This window comes from Poecilia mexicana, unplaced genomic scaffold, assembly GCF_051168715.1.
Source record: "Poecilia mexicana isolate PSO_F unplaced genomic scaffold, ASM5116871v1 scaffold_15, whole genome shotgun sequence".
Classification (NCBI taxonomy): Eukaryota; Metazoa; Chordata; class Actinopteri; order Cyprinodontiformes; family Poeciliidae; genus Poecilia; species Poecilia mexicana.
The window spans coordinates 15,938,111-15,958,999 of record NW_028263384.1 but is presented as its reverse complement, the minus strand read 5'-3'; the positions used below and the strand labels follow the sequence as shown (position 1 = coordinate 15,958,999).

The window sequence follows — 20,889 nt, the reverse complement described above, 5'->3', positions numbered from 1 at the left end:
TGTAATATTGCATTTTTACTGGTTATTCATCTGTTAATGTTCCACTTACTAAGTTTTATTCTCTCTCTTATACATTTTTTTAGTATCCCCGGACTCTGTTAAACACACAAAGAAAGTTTCATGTACATGCAGCTTTTCTGACTGCTCGGTTCTGCAGCATGATGGGGAAAAAAAGCAAAAAAACTGGTGTTAGATTAAAGTTAAAAGATTGATAATTGTGTAACATTCTACGTATGTCTGTGAGAGCTAAATTAACTAAATCAACCACACACACATACAAAAAAAATAAATTCATTGAGTATGGCTAAGATCGTTACATGATAATAAAGGACAAACGCATTTTTATCGTTTTGAGTTCAACAGTGAAGGTGCAGCTGTATGCAAACTAAAGTCTTATTTTTTTACTCATTACAGGCGAGATTTGCGGTTCCTTTTAATTCAGGAGCACCGTGTGTTTCTTTGATTTCTATTTTTTTCTTCTTTTTTTTTCCCTACTTGCTCCTTTATCAGTCCGTAGCTCATTGGAGCAGGGTTGCTTCCTCTTTTTGTTGTCGCCTAAACCGTTTAGTTTTGGATGATCGGTCAAAGATTCTGACAACCAGCGGGGAGAAACGCGCACTCCCGGCCGGGGAGGGAGCGCGGGAGGCCGGGCAGATCTACTGGGCTGCGTCGGGGGGAGACGCACCATTAGACAAGAGAGAGCCATGCCTCACAGCGCGGGTCGATCAGGTAAGGATCTCTGCCTCTCTGCCTCACACTAATGTAAGCATTTGTTTTCAGGTATCAGACATCCTGTTTATAATCTGTCTGGACATTCAAATGTAAGGATTTTTTATTTTTATTTTATTGGGAAAATAAAACATCATATTTATAATTGATTGCCTTTTTTTTCTTTTATTGAAATCATGTCAATGTTTAAGGTAAGACAAATTATTATTATTATTATTATTATTATTATTATTATTATTATTATTATTAGTAGTAGTAGTAGTAGTAGTAGTAGTAATCTGTCTTCCGAGTTTATTTGTTTGTGACTTGAATGAATGAATGAATGAATGAATGAATGAATGAATGAATGAATGAATAGATCAGTACCTAATTCACCTCTCAATTGTGGAGTTTAAGCTGGGAAAGATCAATGGGAAAACAGTTGTAATGATCTAATTAATTATGGCAAAATTAAAAGCAAGTACAAAATCAATCTGGGATGGTGTCGAGAATGGAGTCAAATTGATATCCATCTGCTCCCGTTATAGAGCGCATGAATAGGCAATCTGAGGACGCAGCTGATATCCTGCAGTGTGGCAGAGCCTACCCATATGGCTCCGGGTGTGTCAGGAGACTCCAAATCATTGTGGGATGCTGCGAGGGACCCCTGATATGATGCTGATGTTTTAACTAATAAGTGGAGAGAGAGGGGATGGGGGGACATAGACTGGAATATTGTGATTTTATTGACTTTTCATCGTTACTGATTGCAAGTTTACTCGACTATTTCAAAGTTCAGTGTTGGATTTTTGTCAAATAAGCTAAAAATAATCTTGTGAAAAAAAACATATGTATGACAGTATTCTGATACAAGATGTGTCAGTGGGATTTAAGATGTGTTTAGTTTTAAAAATTTAACTGTGCAATAAATAATAATATTTTTTTTTTTAAAGTTTACAAACGCAGCCGTTGTTCAGGCCAAATTGCATGCATATCAAAATGTAAATACTTAATAAATTATCATTAATCCTATAAAAAGTAGATGGTTGGGGATTCGTGTATGGGTTAAGCTGACAACTAGTAAACCTTATCGATCGTTGCTCCGCGCGTGCGTCACAGGCCATATGTTTTTAAAACGGAAGTAAAAGATTTGTTTGCTCCTCCATGGAAATTCATCATCCTCCCCTTCCTCTACATCTTTCAGCTTCTTTTTTTTCCCCCCTCATCAGTGCTTTCATTATTTTCTAGATCGTCTCCAGTGGATGCATTTTTCACAACATTAAAGTCATTATTAATTTTGGAAATTTGTGTAACTATTTAAAGTGTCTGAAGCATTTAAAGTCACTGTACCGGAGATTTTTAATGCACAAAAATCGAAAAGACTGATCCCACAAGGCCCCTCAGTGGCCCGGATTTCTTTTCTTTATTTTTTTTTTTTTCTTTTAGGAGGGGTGGGGGTGGGGGGATGAAGTCAGGACTAACAGCTTCTTAATCATCGCGCCGTTTGTTTTGCTGTAGCGCCGTGACACGGGAACGTCATTGTAGCAGTGCGGAGAGGTATACGGGGGGCAAATAGGGCTGTTGTGGGCGAAATAGCAGCAGCTTTAGGGCAAAAGTGCACTCACGTGTGAAATTACAGCCGATGGTGCTACATATTGTACCAGAAGCTCCTTTCCACCCCCTTTCAAAAAAAAAAAAATAAAAAATGCAGAAACAACAAGAGGAATCGTTCTTAAACTTGTCCAGAGGGGTACGTGGACGCAATGAGCAGCCATTAGTCCAATAAAGCTCTAAATAACAACTAAAGTTTGTTCGGGTGATGGTTTTACTCCAACATCTTTGAAATGTTACTGCATGGATTCGGACTGGGGAAAATTGCGTGCGTACACTACAAAAATGAATTTTGGAGCGCATCAAATATAAACCAATAAAATTATTTATATAGAAATCAAGCATGTTGGTTTTGTAAATGCAGCTTAATTTATGGCAACAATGAAAATGTTATTTTGATAACTTCTATCTTAACATTTTGAACATAATTTGTTCAATTAATTTGTGTTTTTTTATTTATGGTGTGCAGGATCAAAAAGAGAATAAAGTGTCTTTCTTTTTTATTTGGCATGTATCGTGAATGAATATATCAGCTCAATAAAAGCTATGATCATCAAACCTGAAAAGATCTTCAGAGAGTTTTGAACGGGTGGCTCAATGTATTTTCTTCCTTTTTTTATTATGGTGGATTTTTAAAAAAAATACATACTACATTTGCACTGTTAAGCATGACACATGGTGGAAATAAAAACAGACCTATCAATACGTTAATTTAATCTGTTCAGAAAGTTACTGCGTTGGAATCCATAAACTCATTTCCAATAAAATGTGGCTAAACTTAAAAGCCTTTATTATGACAACACAGTTCTTACACTGATGAAGCAAACCGATTGGATTTGTTGGTAATGAAACAATTTGTAGATATTTAAGTAGCTAGATTTCTTATCATCATTTTTTTATAGAACTGATGGAGATGTAACTCCTGGTAGTACTAAAATAAATTAAATTCCAACAAATGTTGAAAATGTACTTACTTGGCAAAATCAATTGAATTGGGGCCAATTGTTTTTATTATTATTTTATTGTTCAATTAATTTAGTTGAGCTTAAAGTATAAAGATTTGTGTGTGTATTAAGATACATGATACACATACAGTATCAATTATATTTTATTAATCAAATGGAAGTTCAAACCATATATTAGTTTTTAAGGATGTATTAAAGATATTACTGAAATAATAATACATTATAAATATATCACAATAAGCTGCCATATAAACTTTGTCCTTGGAAACCACAGCCAGGACAGATATATGTTTATTCATAATGACCACTTTAGGGTTAAACACCTCAGCTTACTACCCTATTTGACTTCAGCGTTAGCTCTGTCGTTGAACTTGTTTCACCAGGAAGCAAAATTCACTTTTTGCTGCAGCAGACAGACTTCCTCAAACACGAATATAATGGCAGTTTGTAACATATAAAAAGTTGATATATTTATGATTAATACAACCCCATTAACCAAATCAGTTTTGCTGTGGTCTGTTGGGTACTGCACACAATAGTTGAGCAAATCTGCAAATCAATTAAAATGCAATCAAAATGTTTCGACATGTCTAAAAATAAATAAATAAATAAAGCTAATGGTGTTGGATTTTGACTTATCATTGGACATTACATTTACAAATTAACACAGTTCAGAATTTAATAATCAATAATTAAGACCCACCAAAATATTTTTTAGTGTAAAGACGAACTTCTTAACCCTATAAAGAAAGTGACACATTTGGCTGTGGTTGTCAGGGACAAGAGTTATAGACTGCCTTGTTAGATCAGATTTAAAATGTCTATTACTGTCATTAACATTTTATCAATGGGCTGGTCCAAAAACTTGTTCTTAATCTTTCTCATTTCTTTTTATATCTTGTAGAAAAAAAAATTACCAAACATTAATCAGGGATCATTTTAGTTAGTTTCTAAGCACAGTTGAAAATATTGTCTTTTTAACTTAATTATTCAAGACTAAATTGGCTGTTGAAGGTGCATCCTTTCAATTCAGAAACACTGAAATCAATCTAAATAAATAACATCCTCGCAAATCGTTATATGAGTTTCATTGGTTAAATTCTAACAGTGTTTTATTAGTGCAGACGTGCAGAAGTTACTCCTGTCACCACGTTCTTCATTTATGAGCGCTCCCAGTGTTTTCTCTTCATTTACTATTGACTTCCGGGGGAGATTAGGAGCACATAATTCACTGTAGTCTCAGCATCAACCTTTGACCCGTCCGGCCTCAGCAGCCCATGCCCGTACACCGGCATGCATGCATGCATGCTTCAGCACAGCGGGGCGGTCTATCCTACTGTATGAGCGCCATCTACAGAGCAGAACCAGGCACAGGCAACTGGCAGATGATGATGATGATGATGGTAATGATGATGATGACGGCCTACTGACTGACTCTCTCTTACCTTCTCCTCTGAACACATTCAGTCAAATAACAGAAGCAGCTTATATGCAAATAATATATATATATATATATATATATATATATATATATATATATATATATATATATATATATATATATATATACAATTTAACTTGGTGAACTTTATATATATATATATATATATATATAATTTAGATGAACAAGTTAGGCAATGAATCCACGATGCAGACATGTAAAAAAAAAAAAAAAAAAAAAAAAAAAAAAAGTGAAGTAGCTTTTTTTTTTTTTTTTTTTTTTTTTTTTTTTTTTTTAAAGTCCCATGTCAAAAGTCTTACAAGCAGGCATCCCCGAGTGTTTCTTTTCGTGAGCCTCCGTGTAAACATCGGAATAGAACACGTCCTGATAGCGCTTTGCCTCTCCTCTACCCCCGTGCCTTTAATTTCCTTGATTCTTCACCCCAAAGTCTCATCATTTCCCATTCCGTCTCCCTCCCATTCCGGGCTGTCGGATGCAGGGACCTCCTCATTTGAGCTGCAGGTTTTTTACGTGGGCGAATCACAAAGTGTTGGAATCTATTGCCTTTGTCTGACAAGTCATCCATCTCTATGCAAGGGGATCTGCGGGATGGAGGTAGGCTAGGAGGAGAGGAGGGGGTGTGAGTGGGGGTGGCGGTTGGTGGGGGCGGTGGGGGGGGGATTGATGGTGGGGTGCGATCTGTGGGACTGCGGCTTTTAGAAACAGACACAAGAGGAGAGGGGCTTCATTCTCAGTCCAAAGCTTCGCTCAGGCACAGCCCCGTTTCGGAGGTTGAGGGTGGACGCGCTGCTCTGTCTCCGCCATGTCCATGTTGTTGTTGTCATCTCCGCCCCTTATCTGACTGAAGCGCAGAGCCCCGCCAGTCCAGCACGCTGTCAGAGGAGAGAGGGGGATTTTCTCTTTTTTTTTCTCCTTTCCTTCTTCTTCTTCTGAGTGGAGGCTCAGAGCTATATACCGGCTTGTTTGGTTTTTCCTCACGATGTCCTCCAAACACGCAGAGTGACACGAGTTTTTAAGCCAAATGTTGCTGCAGCCGGCTCGCTCTGCACACGCGTGGGTCATGCGCTGCACCTGACAGACTTTCTTCCATACTTTTTTTTTTGTTTGTTTGTTTTTGTTTGTTTGTTTGTAAAAGGAGAACTTAACAAGAAGAAGAAGAAGTTGAAGAACACCCGCGGACTCCTTCCAACACGGACTGCTAACACCAAAACAAATTTATATTTCTTTTTTTATTCGTTTAAAGCTGCACCACAAAGGCGAAACGGCGACCTCAGTCGATTACCTTTCTTTCCTTTGCTATCCCATGGATATTCACTGCAAAGCAGACCCCTTCTCGGCGATGCACCGTGAGTATGCTGAATTAGTTTATAGAGCGAAACATCTCTGTGATGTGGCTTTCATTCCGACTCAGATTAGATTATCTGCGGCATTTAGCCGATTTACACCAATTGAAAAAAGGTGCCCATTTATATTAAACCGATTATGGCTCCAAATATATTAGTAAACTTATTTTAGAGTTTAGAAGCGCACAAGTAAAATAAATGAATAAATAAAAAAAAAAACACAAAAAAACAAACAAACAAAACAATAGATTCTGCAAATTGCGTTTTTATTTTCTCTTCTAAAAATATATATAGGCTTATACGGTACATATATATAATTTTGCATCATCAAACCGGGATTGAACAACTGAAATACATCAATCAGGTGGTAATCTTAAAACTGTAATAATTCCACAGAATTTTCAAGATTTGCCGAAATGTGGGCGTTTTGTTTCTATTTTATTTTGTCAAGAGTTTTTTTTATTATCCTAAAATTAGCTAGGTTGTAAAGCTTCCCCGGTGAAGTGACGAATTATGAACACCTCGATTTAAATACAGAGCTTTTTTTATTACCTGGGGCAATATCAGCCTCATTGTGAGCAAACGAGATCTCTCTGTGTGTAAATGCACGAAAACGTGTCCCATTATTCACCATTTGTCTCATTTTAAAATGTCAGTGAGCTCAAAGTAAAACTGAGCTGTCCCGTATATTATTTTTTTTTTCATTCTTTTCTTCTTCTTGTTTTTTTTTTTTTTTTTTTTTTTTTACTCCATATGATATGGGTAAAAGAAGACCCGGACTGGGACTAAATTATTAATCTGTTCTCATTCGCACAATCCGCGTTGGTAATATGAGTTATCAAAGCTTATTTTAATTATTTACAATAATTGTAGCGAGGAAAATTAAACAGGTTGGAAATGTGATACGTGCGACATGTGTTAAGCTGCAGAGGGAGAGATGCTCATGGAAAATATTGCCTAATTTGCAAGAAGATATGTTTTTATTTTATTAATATGTGCATAATAAACATTGAAATGTCCAATTATTAGGGCAAGAGTTCCAGGAATTTCATTATAATAATTATTATTAGTAGTAGTATTAGCAGTAGTATTAAATTGGTGATTAATTAGTGTCAAAAAATATGTGCGTTCTTTGAGTTTTTAGCATTAATAGAAACCTTTCACTTTTGAAACGGCCCCTGGATTCACAGCAGTGTGTGTCCTGTCTGCAGGTATGTAATGTTATGTCCCCCCTCGCGTTGCTGTTGTATCCCACGCAGGGCACGGCGGTGTGAACCAGCTCGGCGGGGTGTTTGTGAACGGCAGACCCCTCCCGGACGTGGTGCGGCAGCGGATAGTGGAGCTGGCCCACCAGGGCGTCCGGCCCTGCGACATCTCCCGACAGCTACGGGTCAGTCACGGCTGTGTCAGCAAAATCCTCGGCAGGTAAAAGAGAGGGGGGCCCATCATCGAGTGTGTGTACGTGAGTGAGTGCGTGCGTCTGTGTGTGTGTGTGAATGCGCGCGCATGAGTGTGTCCAGCATCTTATTAGAGTATTTAAATGCACATTCCCGCCCTGTCTCAGCTTCAGCCATCGCTGACGGAGGCAGATCTTTTCTTTCCTGCCTTTCTTATTTTTTATTTTATTTTTTGTTGTTTTTCTCCAAATATTTGGCGGATTTTGCCACCTCGCATGAGAAAAACATAATGTCAAAAAAAAAAAAAAATAGCTGGAGACTTTCTTAAAAGTGAAGAGTAAACTTTAATAATTACGAAAAAAAAATTAGAATGTGTTAGAAATGAAATCGTATCACATAGCCTACATTTTATTCAGACATTTTTTTACAGTTAATACTAGCAGGAAAACAACGCCTGCAAACATCTAAATCAGCTTCTTCTTAAGGGCACCAATAATTTTTTGACATATATTTTTTTCAGCTATCAGAAGGCATTTCAGAGGTATTTCATTCCACACACACTGAATGTTTGTCACCAACATTTACCAATAGGTCACGGTGGCATTTGGTGCATGCTGCTGATAGTGGTGAAAATTAGAAATTTAAAAGTGTGCTCTTAAAGCATTTGTTCTGTTCTGTCTGCCCCGCTCATATTTTATTTTTAATTACACTCCTTTTTTGCTCGCCTTCCAGCTGACACTCAATTAGCCCCCAAACGCTCCCAGGCCAATTAATAGATCCTATTTGTGGGTAATTGTTTGCAGTAAATGTGCATAACTGCAGAACTCGATGGAATAAGCGTTGATAACATGTTAAAAAGCCACCTTTCTTATTGAGCATAACATTTGAAGTTGAACGGAGGCGGGGATCCATTCAGGAAGGCTCACTCTGTCCCCATGCAGGTACTACGAGACCGGCAGTATTAAACCGGGAGTCATCGGGGGCTCCAAACCAAAGGTCGCAACGCCGAAAGTGGTGGATAAAATCGCGGAGTACAAGCGCCAGAATCCCACAATGTTTGCGTGGGAGATCAGAGACCGACTCCTGGCGGAAGGGGTCTGCGACAACGACACAGTACCCAGTGTTTCATCCATCAACAGGTAGGCGAAAAATTGTTTCTTTTGAATTCATTAGAGGATTCGGTCGGTGACACAATTTACCCCAAAAGTGCGTGAATTCATCGTCAGTCAAATTTATGGTTTCTAATTTGGTGGGCACGTTTTAAAAGAAACAACGGACTTAAAAAAACAAACAAAAAAACAACAACAACAACAAAGAAACAAACAAAAAAAAGAAGAAGAAATACTATTAAAGACATATACTCTGGCTGCACATATCTGGATGCCGAGCCCTGTTCGAGGGTGGTCTCACATGTGCAATTCAATCCCTCCAATGCGCGGCCCTCCACAACACGGAGGCAGCGTGGGGCCGCGAAGGATCACATCTGTCTCGATAAAAACCGATCGATACCTGCGTAACCAGATCCAGAGGCGGAGGGAAATACCCGACTCAGGCGTTCAATACACGGACCACACTGTCACGGAGGCGGCTGCAGCATCCTCACTGCCAGTCAGTATCCACGTCGTTCAACATAATATATGTAAACTATGAAATTCACATTATTATTATTATTATTATTATTATTATTATTGAAAAATGGGAATACGAAAATAATTTCACAAATAAAAATGATTAAATTCTTAAATACCTATTTAGATACCTATTTTTCCCTCGTTGCGGGACAGTTTTTTTGGGAATAAAACACAATATTTTTAGATGTAAGGATGCCGTTTAAAAACCCACTAGAAGGCTACAGAATTAAAGAAAAAAGTCCCGTCGTGCATTCAGTGATGAACTTTACTTAGGAGGCACTGTTCCAGAGAGCTGGTCCTCAGCATTACAGTTTAATGAGCTGAAAAGAGTCTCATAACACGTCCAGCTAAATTCAAGAAAGAAAAAAAAAAGGATGAAAATAATGAAGGAAAAGAAGAAAACGACGCTTGGAGATTATTCAACAGGTTTTTACAGTGAAGTATAATTCTCTGTTGCTCTGTTTTAAGTTACTGTTGGAAGCATTGGTGATAGGCTGCTATGAGAAAAATGCGCCCACAGAAATTGTTTTCCAGTTTGTACGTTAATAATTAACACCACTGGTTACAGCCCAACAACTCTGAGAATTCACTCTGAGTTTTAGTCCTCTGATGTGTTCAGATATAAAACGTGTGACCTGCTTCAGCTTCATCAAAACGACAAAGGTGAATTGCAAAGCATGCAACCATTTCCAGGGGAAATGGTAACGTTGCAGAATAGGAGTTGGTGTTGTAAGGAGATTGTTGGAGGAGGAATTAAATGCATGAAGGAAAGGATATAGAAAACAAAACCCCGAGTGGTGGTCTGATTTCTGCTGTTTGACTACAGAGCTCAGTTTTAAGCACTTTTTTTTTCTTTTTTTTCTTCTATGATTTATAAAAGATTACATTAAGACAGGGTTTCGCTTTGTTTTGTGGTCCAATGCCCCTTTGGAGAAAAGCACCAATAGGAGGCTTTCCATCAACATTGATCACCATTTTTATACTTCTTTTGTTTGATATACTCTTTTTTTTCTTTCTTTCTTTTTTTACACAAGAGCCAAACACCGAAGTCATTAACTCAACCACCCAGATTGCTTTTTCAATACGAACAACACACAACTCGAAACTAAGTCCTTGAATTTACGAGACTCCCTCAAGTCATGAGGTCAGATAACTGTTGTGGTGAGATGTTGGAAATTCAAATAAAATATTGATGTGGAGTTTTCTGGAGGAGGAGGAGGAGGAGGAGGCTGCTTGCCTTTTGTTGCCCTGCCTGAAGGAGAGAGTGCTGGAGGACATAGAGAGATAATGTGGAGAATGAAAAGTCTTAGTTTAACCCTTTAGCTCAATGGATTCCTGGTCACTTTGTGCGTGTGTGTGTGTGTGTGTGTGTGTGTGTGTGTCAGTCAGCTCATCTGCACCCGTTAAAGTCTGTTCTTGACACATGTTTGCAGCCAGATGTAATTCCATGTGGGATTTATGTCGCTGTCTGTTAATCAATTATCTCATGTTCTCCTGTCTATCAAAAGATTACCATAGTCATGGTTTAATGCGATCATGTCTCAGAAGAGTCAAAGCAGACTTTACACCATGGCAGCATGATTTGGTGAAAGTTTTTCTCCTTTTCCTTGTCAGTTTAAATACATTTTCTGCCTGTTTCTTTCATACTTGTTATTATTCCAAAGCGCAGGAAAGGTTAAAACAACGTTGGATGTGGTGTTGGATGCCGTTTGAGCCATTGAGATCCTATTGCTAACCTGTCACATTGGATTTGTGGATCACAATTTGCACGTGCTTTTTGTCCCCCAGCATCTGTCGTCAACTTTTCTTTCTGGGAGTTCCAATCAATAAGCTCTGAGCACACAGAACTTCTGAGTCCCGTGTTTAGCTTGTAAAAAGAAGAAGAAGAAGAAAAAAAAAACTATGGCTCAGAGATACAGAAATGGACGAGAAGATTGGAGAAAGAAAAATAAAGGAAAGCGAGGAGAAGTGGAGTTTGAGAGACAGTCGTTATGAGGTACAGTAAGGCAGCGCTGGAGAGAAAAGAGAGGAGAAATGAGAAAAGAGGATGGAGAGGAGAGATCAGCTTTGAGAGATGGAGGGAGAGAGAGAGAAAAAGAGAGTGTGTGGTGTGCAGGAGAGGGAGATTATTAGAGTTGGCCAGGTAGAGCCAGTGAAGCTGATCATTGAGGTGAATTGATGTGATTTCATGCTTTGTTTGCAAGATCATTCAGACCAAAGTGCAATGAAGACTTTCCCGCCACATCACATCTTACTTGTATGGGGGACTTTATCATATTTCTTACCTCAGAATCCAGCTAGATTGAATCCACAATCTCCAGGGGCCAGCCCTTATTCAGCACCACACAAGGAGCAGAGAGATTGGCCCCAAAGCCCAGAGATTGGCTATTTGTGACGGGGACAGGCCCGCATGTGAGGATACAAGCAGGCCCACAATCGGCAGGAGCGCTTTGTACATGCACAGGCATAAAGTGGACGTGAGGCAGCGTGTTTAAGCGTCCGAGGCCGGGGCCGGTTTGATGTGAAATCTCCGCGCCGTGGAAACTAGCATTGATTGATCCATGTCTGTTGTTCACTTTATCAGGATTATCCGCACCAAAGTCCAGCAGCAATTCCACCCGTCCCCTGATGGATCCGTCACGCCGCTCTCCACACCCGGCCACACCATAGGTGAGCGAATGAATAAAGCAGATTAGAGGACAGTCAAATAAGACAATCGCTGTTGCCAAAACAACTCGGAAAACACACGAAACACACACACACACACACTAACACAGCTTTCTACACCAGTGCCCAGCACAGCCTCGCCTCCCGTGACCAGTGCCTCCAACAATCCCGTAGGATCCTACTCCATCAACGGCATTCTGGGTATTCCCCGCTCCAACGGCGAGAAAAGGAAACGGGATGATGGTAAGGGAAAAGCACAAGATCCCCTTTTGTTTTTCATCCTTTTTAATTCATCTCATCTCTCTTCTCTTACTTCCCCCCCCCCCCCCCTCTGTGTGTGAAGAAGTTGACATTTATGACAGTTCTGCAGTCAAGAGAGTGTTTTTGTGTGTTGCCTCCAGTGACTTATGTTGTTACATCAGGCAGACCCGAGTGTTCAAAACAGCACTGTGATCCAATCAGTTTCATTTTTGCCATACAGATATATGGCAACAGAGCAGCATCTCTATCTGATACCACTGACACTGCGTATAGCTGTCATTACAACTCTAATCCCCCTTGGCGAGTCATCAGCATTGCTGCCTCTATCCCCATAAAGTCACAAAGGGCAGAAAAAAAATAATCTCCTCTGCAATCTTGATTTTTATCAGTGAACTTCTAGTCGTTTAATATTTAGCACTACATAAAAACTTTAGGGACATTTTTTTTTTATTGTTTTATTTTTCTGATTTAAAAAAGGCAAATAAAACATGTATTTTTACAGCAAACAAAAGCTGAGAATTGGCAAGAAAGCAGATGTAGATACACTCAAAGATTATGTGGAAGGTTTTCCAGTCCAAGCCAGGATGTTTTTTTTTTCTCTCTCTTCTTCATTCCTGGGCAGAGCAGGAAAGTGGACACACAACGCCCAAGGGCTAATAGATTATCGGTTGTGCAAACAATTGGCTTTTTTTAATGCCTGTGAATTAACATGTCCCCGGTGGAGGCCTGAACAGGTGTAGGAACAGACCGGTGGAGGCAGGGCAGGGGCTGTGTGTGTGCGTGTGTGTGTGTGCGTGTGCGTGTGTGTGTGTGTGTGTGTGGTGGGTGTTTGTGTGTGTGTGGTGGGTGTTTGTGTGGGCACATCATTGAGGTTGCTGGTTGGGATGATGTGGTTAAAAATGATCTCAGAGAGAACTGATGAAAACAGGCCACTTCCTTTCCTTTTATGTTTCTGTCTCTTTAGTTCTCTGGAGTGGCAACCACTTGGATGGAAGGAAAATAGGACATTGTAAGTTGAAGTTAGACAACCTTATTTTTTCTTTTCTTTTTTTTTTGCTTTGCTCTATCAATCAAACCACACATCCTCTCCCCTTACCTGCAGTTTATGTCTTTACTTATTCAGGTTTTACTCACAAAGTGTGGAAGGAAAAAAAGTTTTTTTTTCCAAAAATAAGTTAAAAAATATTAAGGTAAAATTACTGTGGAAAATAGTATTTTCCATCTAAAGACAGACAGTTCAATACTAATCTACTCTCTGGGGTTTTTAATAACAATTGATAGCTGAGGTTTTTAAGTTTATAAAGAATGAGAAAATTCAGTATATTCTCAGCAATTGTTTAAATCCTGAAATTATCATATGTATTGTGCAGTTTTTATGTTTGGACATATTCTCACTTTTTTAAAATAGTGTTTTTTTATTAGCCAAAGCTCTCAACAATGTAATTGAATTGCTTAAATTATATGCTAATGCATTAAGCTACAAGCTAACATCTTTCAGCAAAATACAATTTAATGAATACCTAGAAGGAGATATGTTTTGTAGTAATAACAATTAAAGATTTTTTTTTTACTTTGTTACAACTTTATGCAGACGACATTGGTCTTTCTTTTGTTTTGAAAAAAAAAAAAAATAATTATGCATTTTGTAGTTGTACCCTACATTGTAACTGTGGTCTTTAGGAACATGATAACTGCTTTAGTTTGTGGCCATATTCTAACTTAAGATTAATTTTTTAATTAATTCATGATTTTTTTAAGTTTTAAAATCATTGAGGTAAGAACCCAGCTGCAAACTGAGCTTATCGTGAAAACTAGTTGAATCAAGTGTGAAAGTATTAAACTACAAGACAGATAAGTAAAAATAAGAACAGATAAAGTTCTATAAATAACAAAAAAAACCAAAAAAAAACAAAGTGATTATTTATTAATTTTTTTTATACCTCGTTACAACTATTGGCACATTGGTGTTGGTGGTGTGTTTTGCGAACAAACAAACAAACAGCTCTTTAAAATGTGAAAGTGTCATATGATTGTCTCTGCATGTTTTAAATCCTGATGGCGCTCTTGATAAGAAAGAGTTGTACCTTCCTTGTACGGCTTGTGTCACGATGTCGTTGGCTAGTGCTCCTTGTGTGACTGAAGTCAGCAGTTGCCCTTTCAGGAAGAAAAAGGTCCCCATTACTGCAGGGCTGTAGAGATAATGTAGTGTGACACGCGTTATGTACACCTGGTCCCCCGTAAGATGAGCCTCAGGGACGCGGGTGCCATAAGAGCTATTAATCTGTCCTTGTCATGTGTTATTGCAAATTAAAAGTAGCATGTTACACTGGACAGCTCACGCGAGAGAAGGAAAAAAGAAATGTTTTGTGAGGAAAGGAGGGATAAGGTAGGTCCTGGCAGACTCAATAATAACAGAGCAGGGATTAGTTTTAGGATTTGTGGATGCGTATGACTCCTACCTTTTGCCTGGAAATGTGTTTGTGTGAGAGTTTGTGGCTTCAGATGCTCTTCGCATCTACAACACAGTGACATTTAAAAAGAATTTGCAATTCTGCAGAGAAAAGCTATTAATTCACAAATTAACCCCCCCACCTCCCCCCCCTCTCCCTTACACCCCAGTCCCCTCCCTCTATCTTGGATGTGCAAGCTATTGAAAAGACAAAAGAAATAGCCTTAAGGGGGGAAAAGAGAGTCTCGGCCCTATCTATGGAGAGATTGGTTTGCATGTCTGCAAGCAGTGATACCAATTATGCCAGGGCTTGGAGTATGCGTCTCAATGCACATCCTTCCTTTGCACCCTCCCCTCCCTTCCACCATCATCGCCACCACCCAGCTCTGAATCTATCCATAGCCAGATTTATTTGTGTATCTCATTACGGGGAATGGAATGATGTTCCTGCCAAATGCATTAATAGTAAAGTAGAGGAAATTAGCCTGTTGTACAGCATGTTCTCCCTCAGTCATTTAAACCTATAGCTTGTAGCGGAAGCCAAGAAAAGTCAGAGAGGATTGGGTGACAACTGCTGAGTGTAAAATAAATAAATAAATAAATAAATACATAAAAGTTTCTCCCATTCAGTTAGACTTTCAGGATTTAGTGCCAGGCCATTTCCAGACTCAAAGTCTCATTTAATTTTTTCAAGAAAATGGATATAGTCATAGCCGGCTTTGAGATTTAACAGGGCCCCCACTGACCTCTGAACCCAAAGCAGACTTGAATAAAAAAAAAATGGACAGATTTGTAAATGTATACATACAATGGAAAAACTTAAAAAATATAATGCTAATTATTCATTTATTTATTTTTATATATTTCTAAGTAAATCAGTGACAAAAAAATAGATTTTTATAGAAATGCACCAGTATTACACTCAAATTTTGTTGATCAGCTATGATCAGTAAACAACATAGCAAATGCTGAAAAATCCAATTTTTCAGTATTTGGTAATAAGAGCTCCAGCACTTTCATCTGAAGTTGAATTTAAAAAACAAAGATTCAGGTCATAAATATGGATAGTCTTATATAATTCCACTTTTTCTTTTGTCAAATATGAAACAATTACCTCTATCAAAGAATATAAAGCACATATTTCCTCTCTCTGCTTTATAGTTCTTTAAAAGAAAACCAAATTTGGTCAAAGTTTTAATCCGCAAGTTTCAGGAATAAACAAGACCGGTACATCTCTCTGTTTTTCCCCATGGCTAAAAAATTTCATCTACCTCCCCTGACTCTTGAACACTTACAATGGGCTTCAGATTAAATTCTGATTACTGACCCATACAGCAACAGCTTAATGTAAATTTAGTGCTCTCCTGGTCGCCTGACCTCAGCACCGTTTGCAGTCAGGTTGATGTGACCCAACGGCGCGCTTTCTTCTCATGGCTGGACGGAGCCCAGCGGAGCTCCTGGGAGGACAGGCAGCAGGGAGCTACAGTGATAAATTATATTGAGAAAGCAAAGGTCATAACTTGTGATTGTAGCGTGGGTGTGGGATGAGTGCAGAAGGGGAGCTGATGAGTGTGTGAGAGCTGAGAAAGAAATATAGCCTCTTCATTTATGACAAAAGAATGATCACGGTCAGCTACCTGAATCATATCAACATCGCTCAAAGCCTTGAGGAAAAGAAAAAAAAAAATACAATTTAGATTTGTCCACATTTATGTTTGGCTTTTTCTGACTTTTTTTTTTTTTTTTTGCAGTGAATCTTTTAACACATGTGACCCATTTGTGGAGTTTAAATCAGTTAGTGTACAAATTTGAACCAGGGCCTACACCGGTTGACTAGTCAAGCCTCTCCATGACAATGAGTCAATAGAGGATCACTTTAAAAAATAAATGCATCCAGACTGAGACGGGAAAAAAATGGAATCATGAGCGCCATAATGGCCGTGATAGCGTGCGCGTGTGTGTGAGTGTGTAAAAGAGGGAGAGAAAGAGAAAAGCGCAGGTTTGAGAGGGGGCCACGGAGCGTAACATAGAGACAAGAAGCTGTTAGGGCCCTGACAGTAGACGAGGCACAAAAGAGGTCCACACTGCTTTCCTCCCCCTCCTCCTTTCTTCAACATTTCATTTCTTCTCCCATTGTCCCTTCTTCTTCATCTGTCCTTAAACGGCACGGCTGCTCTGGACCACATGTATCGCTGTAAACAACACACAATGAGATCAGTTTGAAAAATACAATATAATAAAGTGGGGACTCACTCGGTGGAGAGGAATCATGTCAGAGAAAAGTCAATTATGGGTAGCAATGCTGAGAATTAATGGAGCGACGCGTTGCTGCGCACAAGAAGGGGAGAAAAAGGCACGGGAAAAGTAGAGGATTCATTAATTGCATTTCCAGAAATACACACCCATGCAGGATGGCAATGCTAAACGACAGGCTGGTACGGAGGAGGGAGATGAAAGCAAAAGAGGACGAAAACGCAGAATCGGAGATGAAAAACGAGTCATATTACCGAGCCAGGGGTGCAAAATTGGGCTTGTTAGCGAACCATTCTCACTTTAATTCAATCTTGGATTAAGATTTCGGAAAAAACAAATCAACTGAACTCAAAAACATGTTTGTATACTTACAAGTGCGTTCTCTATTCCTTCGATGGCATTTACATTTTAGCAATGAGGACACTTGGACAAAAGGATCCAGAAACCAAGTTCAGCTTCAGGACCTTTTGCAATTAAAACTTTTCATAGTAACACATACGTTAACAAGAACAGATGATTAGATCCATGAAATAAGTCATTCTGAAGACTTGATTTCAGCTGAAATTACTTAAACTGTAAGCTTCAGATTTAATTGGATGAAAAAGACTTTGCAACATACTGGCACCCAGCTTCGCTCTTCAGTTCATTTTAGCCAGAAAGTACTCAGTTAAAGTATTTACGGTTCAAACAGATTTCAAAACCGCAGTTACCTTGCAGGCCAATATCAGCACAAAAAACAAATGTTGACTGAAGGTAATATTGAAGATATCACTAACTGCTAGCTTTGTTACTAGAAGTAGGAAAAAAAAGCAAAAGATGTAAATTTTAACTGTATTTTTTTTCTTACTGGAGTTTTTGAAGTGAAGCTCTGCGAAAAGATTAGTCGATTAATGTCTTACCTGCAGTAGATAACTCTCTTTATGTCTGAATTTATTTCAAAACCAGATTAGCTAGTGAAGCTAATGGAGGGTGAAGCTAATGGTTAGTCCAAGAGGTGCCAATACCGAAAGGGACTTTTTACATCATATAATAAGTCTAAAAAAATGTCACTGTGGTTCACGCAAACACGGTTTTTGACAAATACTTTACCGTTTGTCCAAGACGGGACAGAATCTTACCTTTGACAGGGTTTAATTTAAAAAGACATGTTCAAAGACAAATCAAAATAAAAAAAGTACAATGTAACCCACATATGTATGAGGAAACTTTAAACCATTCTCATGTTTCAAATGGAGACCTGCTCCTGCGTTTAAATCCCATGTAAAAATCTGAGACTTTTTTTTTTTTTTTCAAGAGATTTGAAGGCAGGAGGAAGTGCGCAATCAGTGATTCACCTCTGGGAAACAGATACTGAGATCAAAACGTGTGAATTGTTCCCGGGTCTTATTAGAGAGAATGCTGTGCATGCTTCCGTTTATTTCGAACTCTCTGAGCCATCTTCAAAAGATAAAGTCTAAATAAAATGTTATCAACACCTCCTCAGTCCTTGCAGTGAGAGCAAATATCAAGTCGACATCGCTGTGCCTGCTGACTGTCAGTACATTGGTTGGTGGTGCTAAATCGAATTAATAAAGCTCTTAAACACGCCACAACATAACAGGATCTTAACAGCCATGGCAGTGTTGCTGCCTCTCTGCTTTCCTCCTCCCCCAACCATCACCACCCCACCCAGCTCTCTCCTTTCCGCTTCAGAGGTTTCATAAATATAGCTAGCTTACAGGGAAGGAGTGTTCACCCTCTGGGCATACCGGTTTGTTTGTGCTTGCTCTCTCTTTTTTCTTTCTCCTTAGCTCAACAGCATTTTAAAAATCATCAACAAATGATCCACAATTTGTGATAGCATCATTTCACCTATCAGTGCAGGACCAATACGCGAAGGGCTGGCTCGCAGCCTCTGATCTGGGAAAACCCCACATGTCATTGATTTATGGAGCGTGCCGGGCGTGTGTAGGAATTCATTTGCCTTTCAAACAAGCCTCCTCCTCTAGTCTTCTCCGAGTTATCTTATCTCAGGAACAGGAGAGATGAAAGAAGGACATTTAGTACCACTGTGCTCCACCAAGTCCATTTTGTACTTGCAACTGTTATCATATGAGCAGTGTGTGTTTAAGTTTTCTTGTGACGCTTTTTTTGACTTGTTGGCGCAACATCCACGCCAACTTAAAAAAAAAAAAAAAAAATCTTCATGAATGCCCTGACATTCTTATCAAGAAACAAGTTGACACGAAGGTCAGAAAGCATCACTTTAAGCTGATCAAAGAAACCGTGTTCCGGATCTAAAACGTGTGAGCGTCACTGTGGGAGATTCTTGTTTTTATCTCCTCACACGGCGGTGTTAAAACAAAAGGATGCAGTCAGCTGGTGCTTTGGGAGTGATAAGAGAATACCTGCTGAGACACCCGAAGGGGTTGAAGAAACACTAGAAGAAAATGAAACAAGCCAACCAATGAGACATACACACACACACACGCACACACGCACACACACGCATACGCACGCACGCAGACGCAATCTGACAGGCAGACTTCACACTCCACTTGACACACTGACTGTCAAAAGATGGGTCTGATTTATTTCACCTATCTCATTCTTTATGTAAAACAGAAATCTTTTAATGACCAATTTTAGAAGCATTAAAGCTTGGATTTTAAAATAAAATGACAAATCCTTACGCTATTTACATTTGCTTAAGTTTTTAAATATCCACCCATCCATTCATCCATCCATCCATTGTCTTTACACCCTTGTCCCTAGTGGGGTCGGGAGGGGTGCTGGTGCCTATCTCCAGAGAGAAATTTCAGGCGAGAGGCAGGGTTCACCCTGGACAGGTCGCCAGTCCATCGCAGGGCAACACAGAGACAGACAGGACACACAACCATGCACACATACACACACACAGACATGCATACACAGGGAGAACATGCAAACTCCATGCAGAAAGACCCCGGGCCGGGAATCGAACCCAGGACCTTCCTACTTCACCACTGTGCAGCCAAGTTTTAAATAGTGTAAGAAAAAATAAGATTTGTTCAAAAGGCTTGAAGAAAATTGCTGCCTATGTACTGAATGATAAACATTGTCTATTGATTATGGTTGACTCATACCATTAAATACAGAGTTAATATTTCACAATATTTGAAGTGAGCTTCCATTAAAAGACCTTTCCTGCAGAAGTCTATTTGCATCTTGAATCCAGATTAGTTAGTTCTTATGTCTGAAGCTAAGGATTTTCACTTCAACCACCCTAAAAAGATAAAAGGTAAAAATCTGTTATAGCTATTTATTCAGATACATTTTTTAATTTTAAACCAAAGACACATGATATTTACAGATAAGATAATGATTGCCTTGGTGGGAAGTGAAAGTAGGGATTGATTTTCTTTTGTGGAAAACATGCAAATCTTTTCTGGACACAGTGTAAAAAGCAAAAATAGTAGTTTTGGGGAACGATAGATTATTGATTGTTTACACTACCTCGCTATTAGATCAACAAATATTTGACGTCTTTTGGTTTCACAGGACGGTGATTAGTGGTGAGCCGTTATAGCATCTTCTTCTGCGTAACTAATCAACTAATTCTCTGTAAATATCAGCCTGATAGATAATGACAAAAGGTTTGAGATTCATAAAATAACATTTGTGAGTGTCTTCATTTTGCATAAATTACTTGGTTTCAGACACGGTAGCTTATTGCTAGCTAAAGAGGTGGCAACACCTTGGACCTCTGCTGTCTTAAAACAGTTTTAGTCTCAAAATTGTTTTGGCAATTTATGCTACAGAGAAGCCAGTGATTATTTAAAAAGCAACAGAAGGTAAGAGCCTATGAACCTCAAATTATCTTTCTAAGTGAAATGTGCAAAGAAAAGATACGGTAACGGCTCATTTGCATTGAGGGGTTGATGCAGTTCAGCACACTAGCTTATGGTACAACATATTGAGGAGAGCATTTCCACTAGCAGCTGGACTCTCACTGGGCAGGTGAGGTTAAACCCAAACTCTAACACACTAGTATGACTCAGCCTTGTCATAATCAGTGATGTATTTCTTTCTCCCAATCTATGTTGTGTATTGCCAGTCGCTCCACTCTAGCCAAACTGTACCATTGTCCTATGGACCTATAACAGAGCGGGCACCATGAACGG

At 39.0% G+C, this 20,889-nt stretch overlaps 1 protein-coding gene across 1 annotated transcript in view; it reads left to right on the top strand.

Annotated features, from left to right (window-relative positions):
- Positions 1 to 7,308: 7,308 nt before the first annotated feature.
- The window catches only part of pax2a (paired box 2a), a gene marked incomplete at its 5' end in the record, with an annotated part of 35,685 nt that continues 22,104 nt past the window's right edge, over positions 7,309 to 20,889 (top strand). The window contains 5 exons of the mRNA XM_014970216.2: positions 7,309 to 7,514; positions 8,007 to 8,027; positions 8,428 to 8,625; positions 11,702 to 11,787; positions 11,908 to 12,027. Coding sequence (XP_014825702.2) covers positions 7,309 to 7,514; positions 8,007 to 8,027; positions 8,428 to 8,625; positions 11,702 to 11,787; positions 11,908 to 12,027 — 631 coding nt within the window. The remainder of the gene's footprint in view (positions 7,515 to 8,006; positions 8,028 to 8,427; positions 8,626 to 11,701; positions 11,788 to 11,907; positions 12,028 to 20,889) is intronic.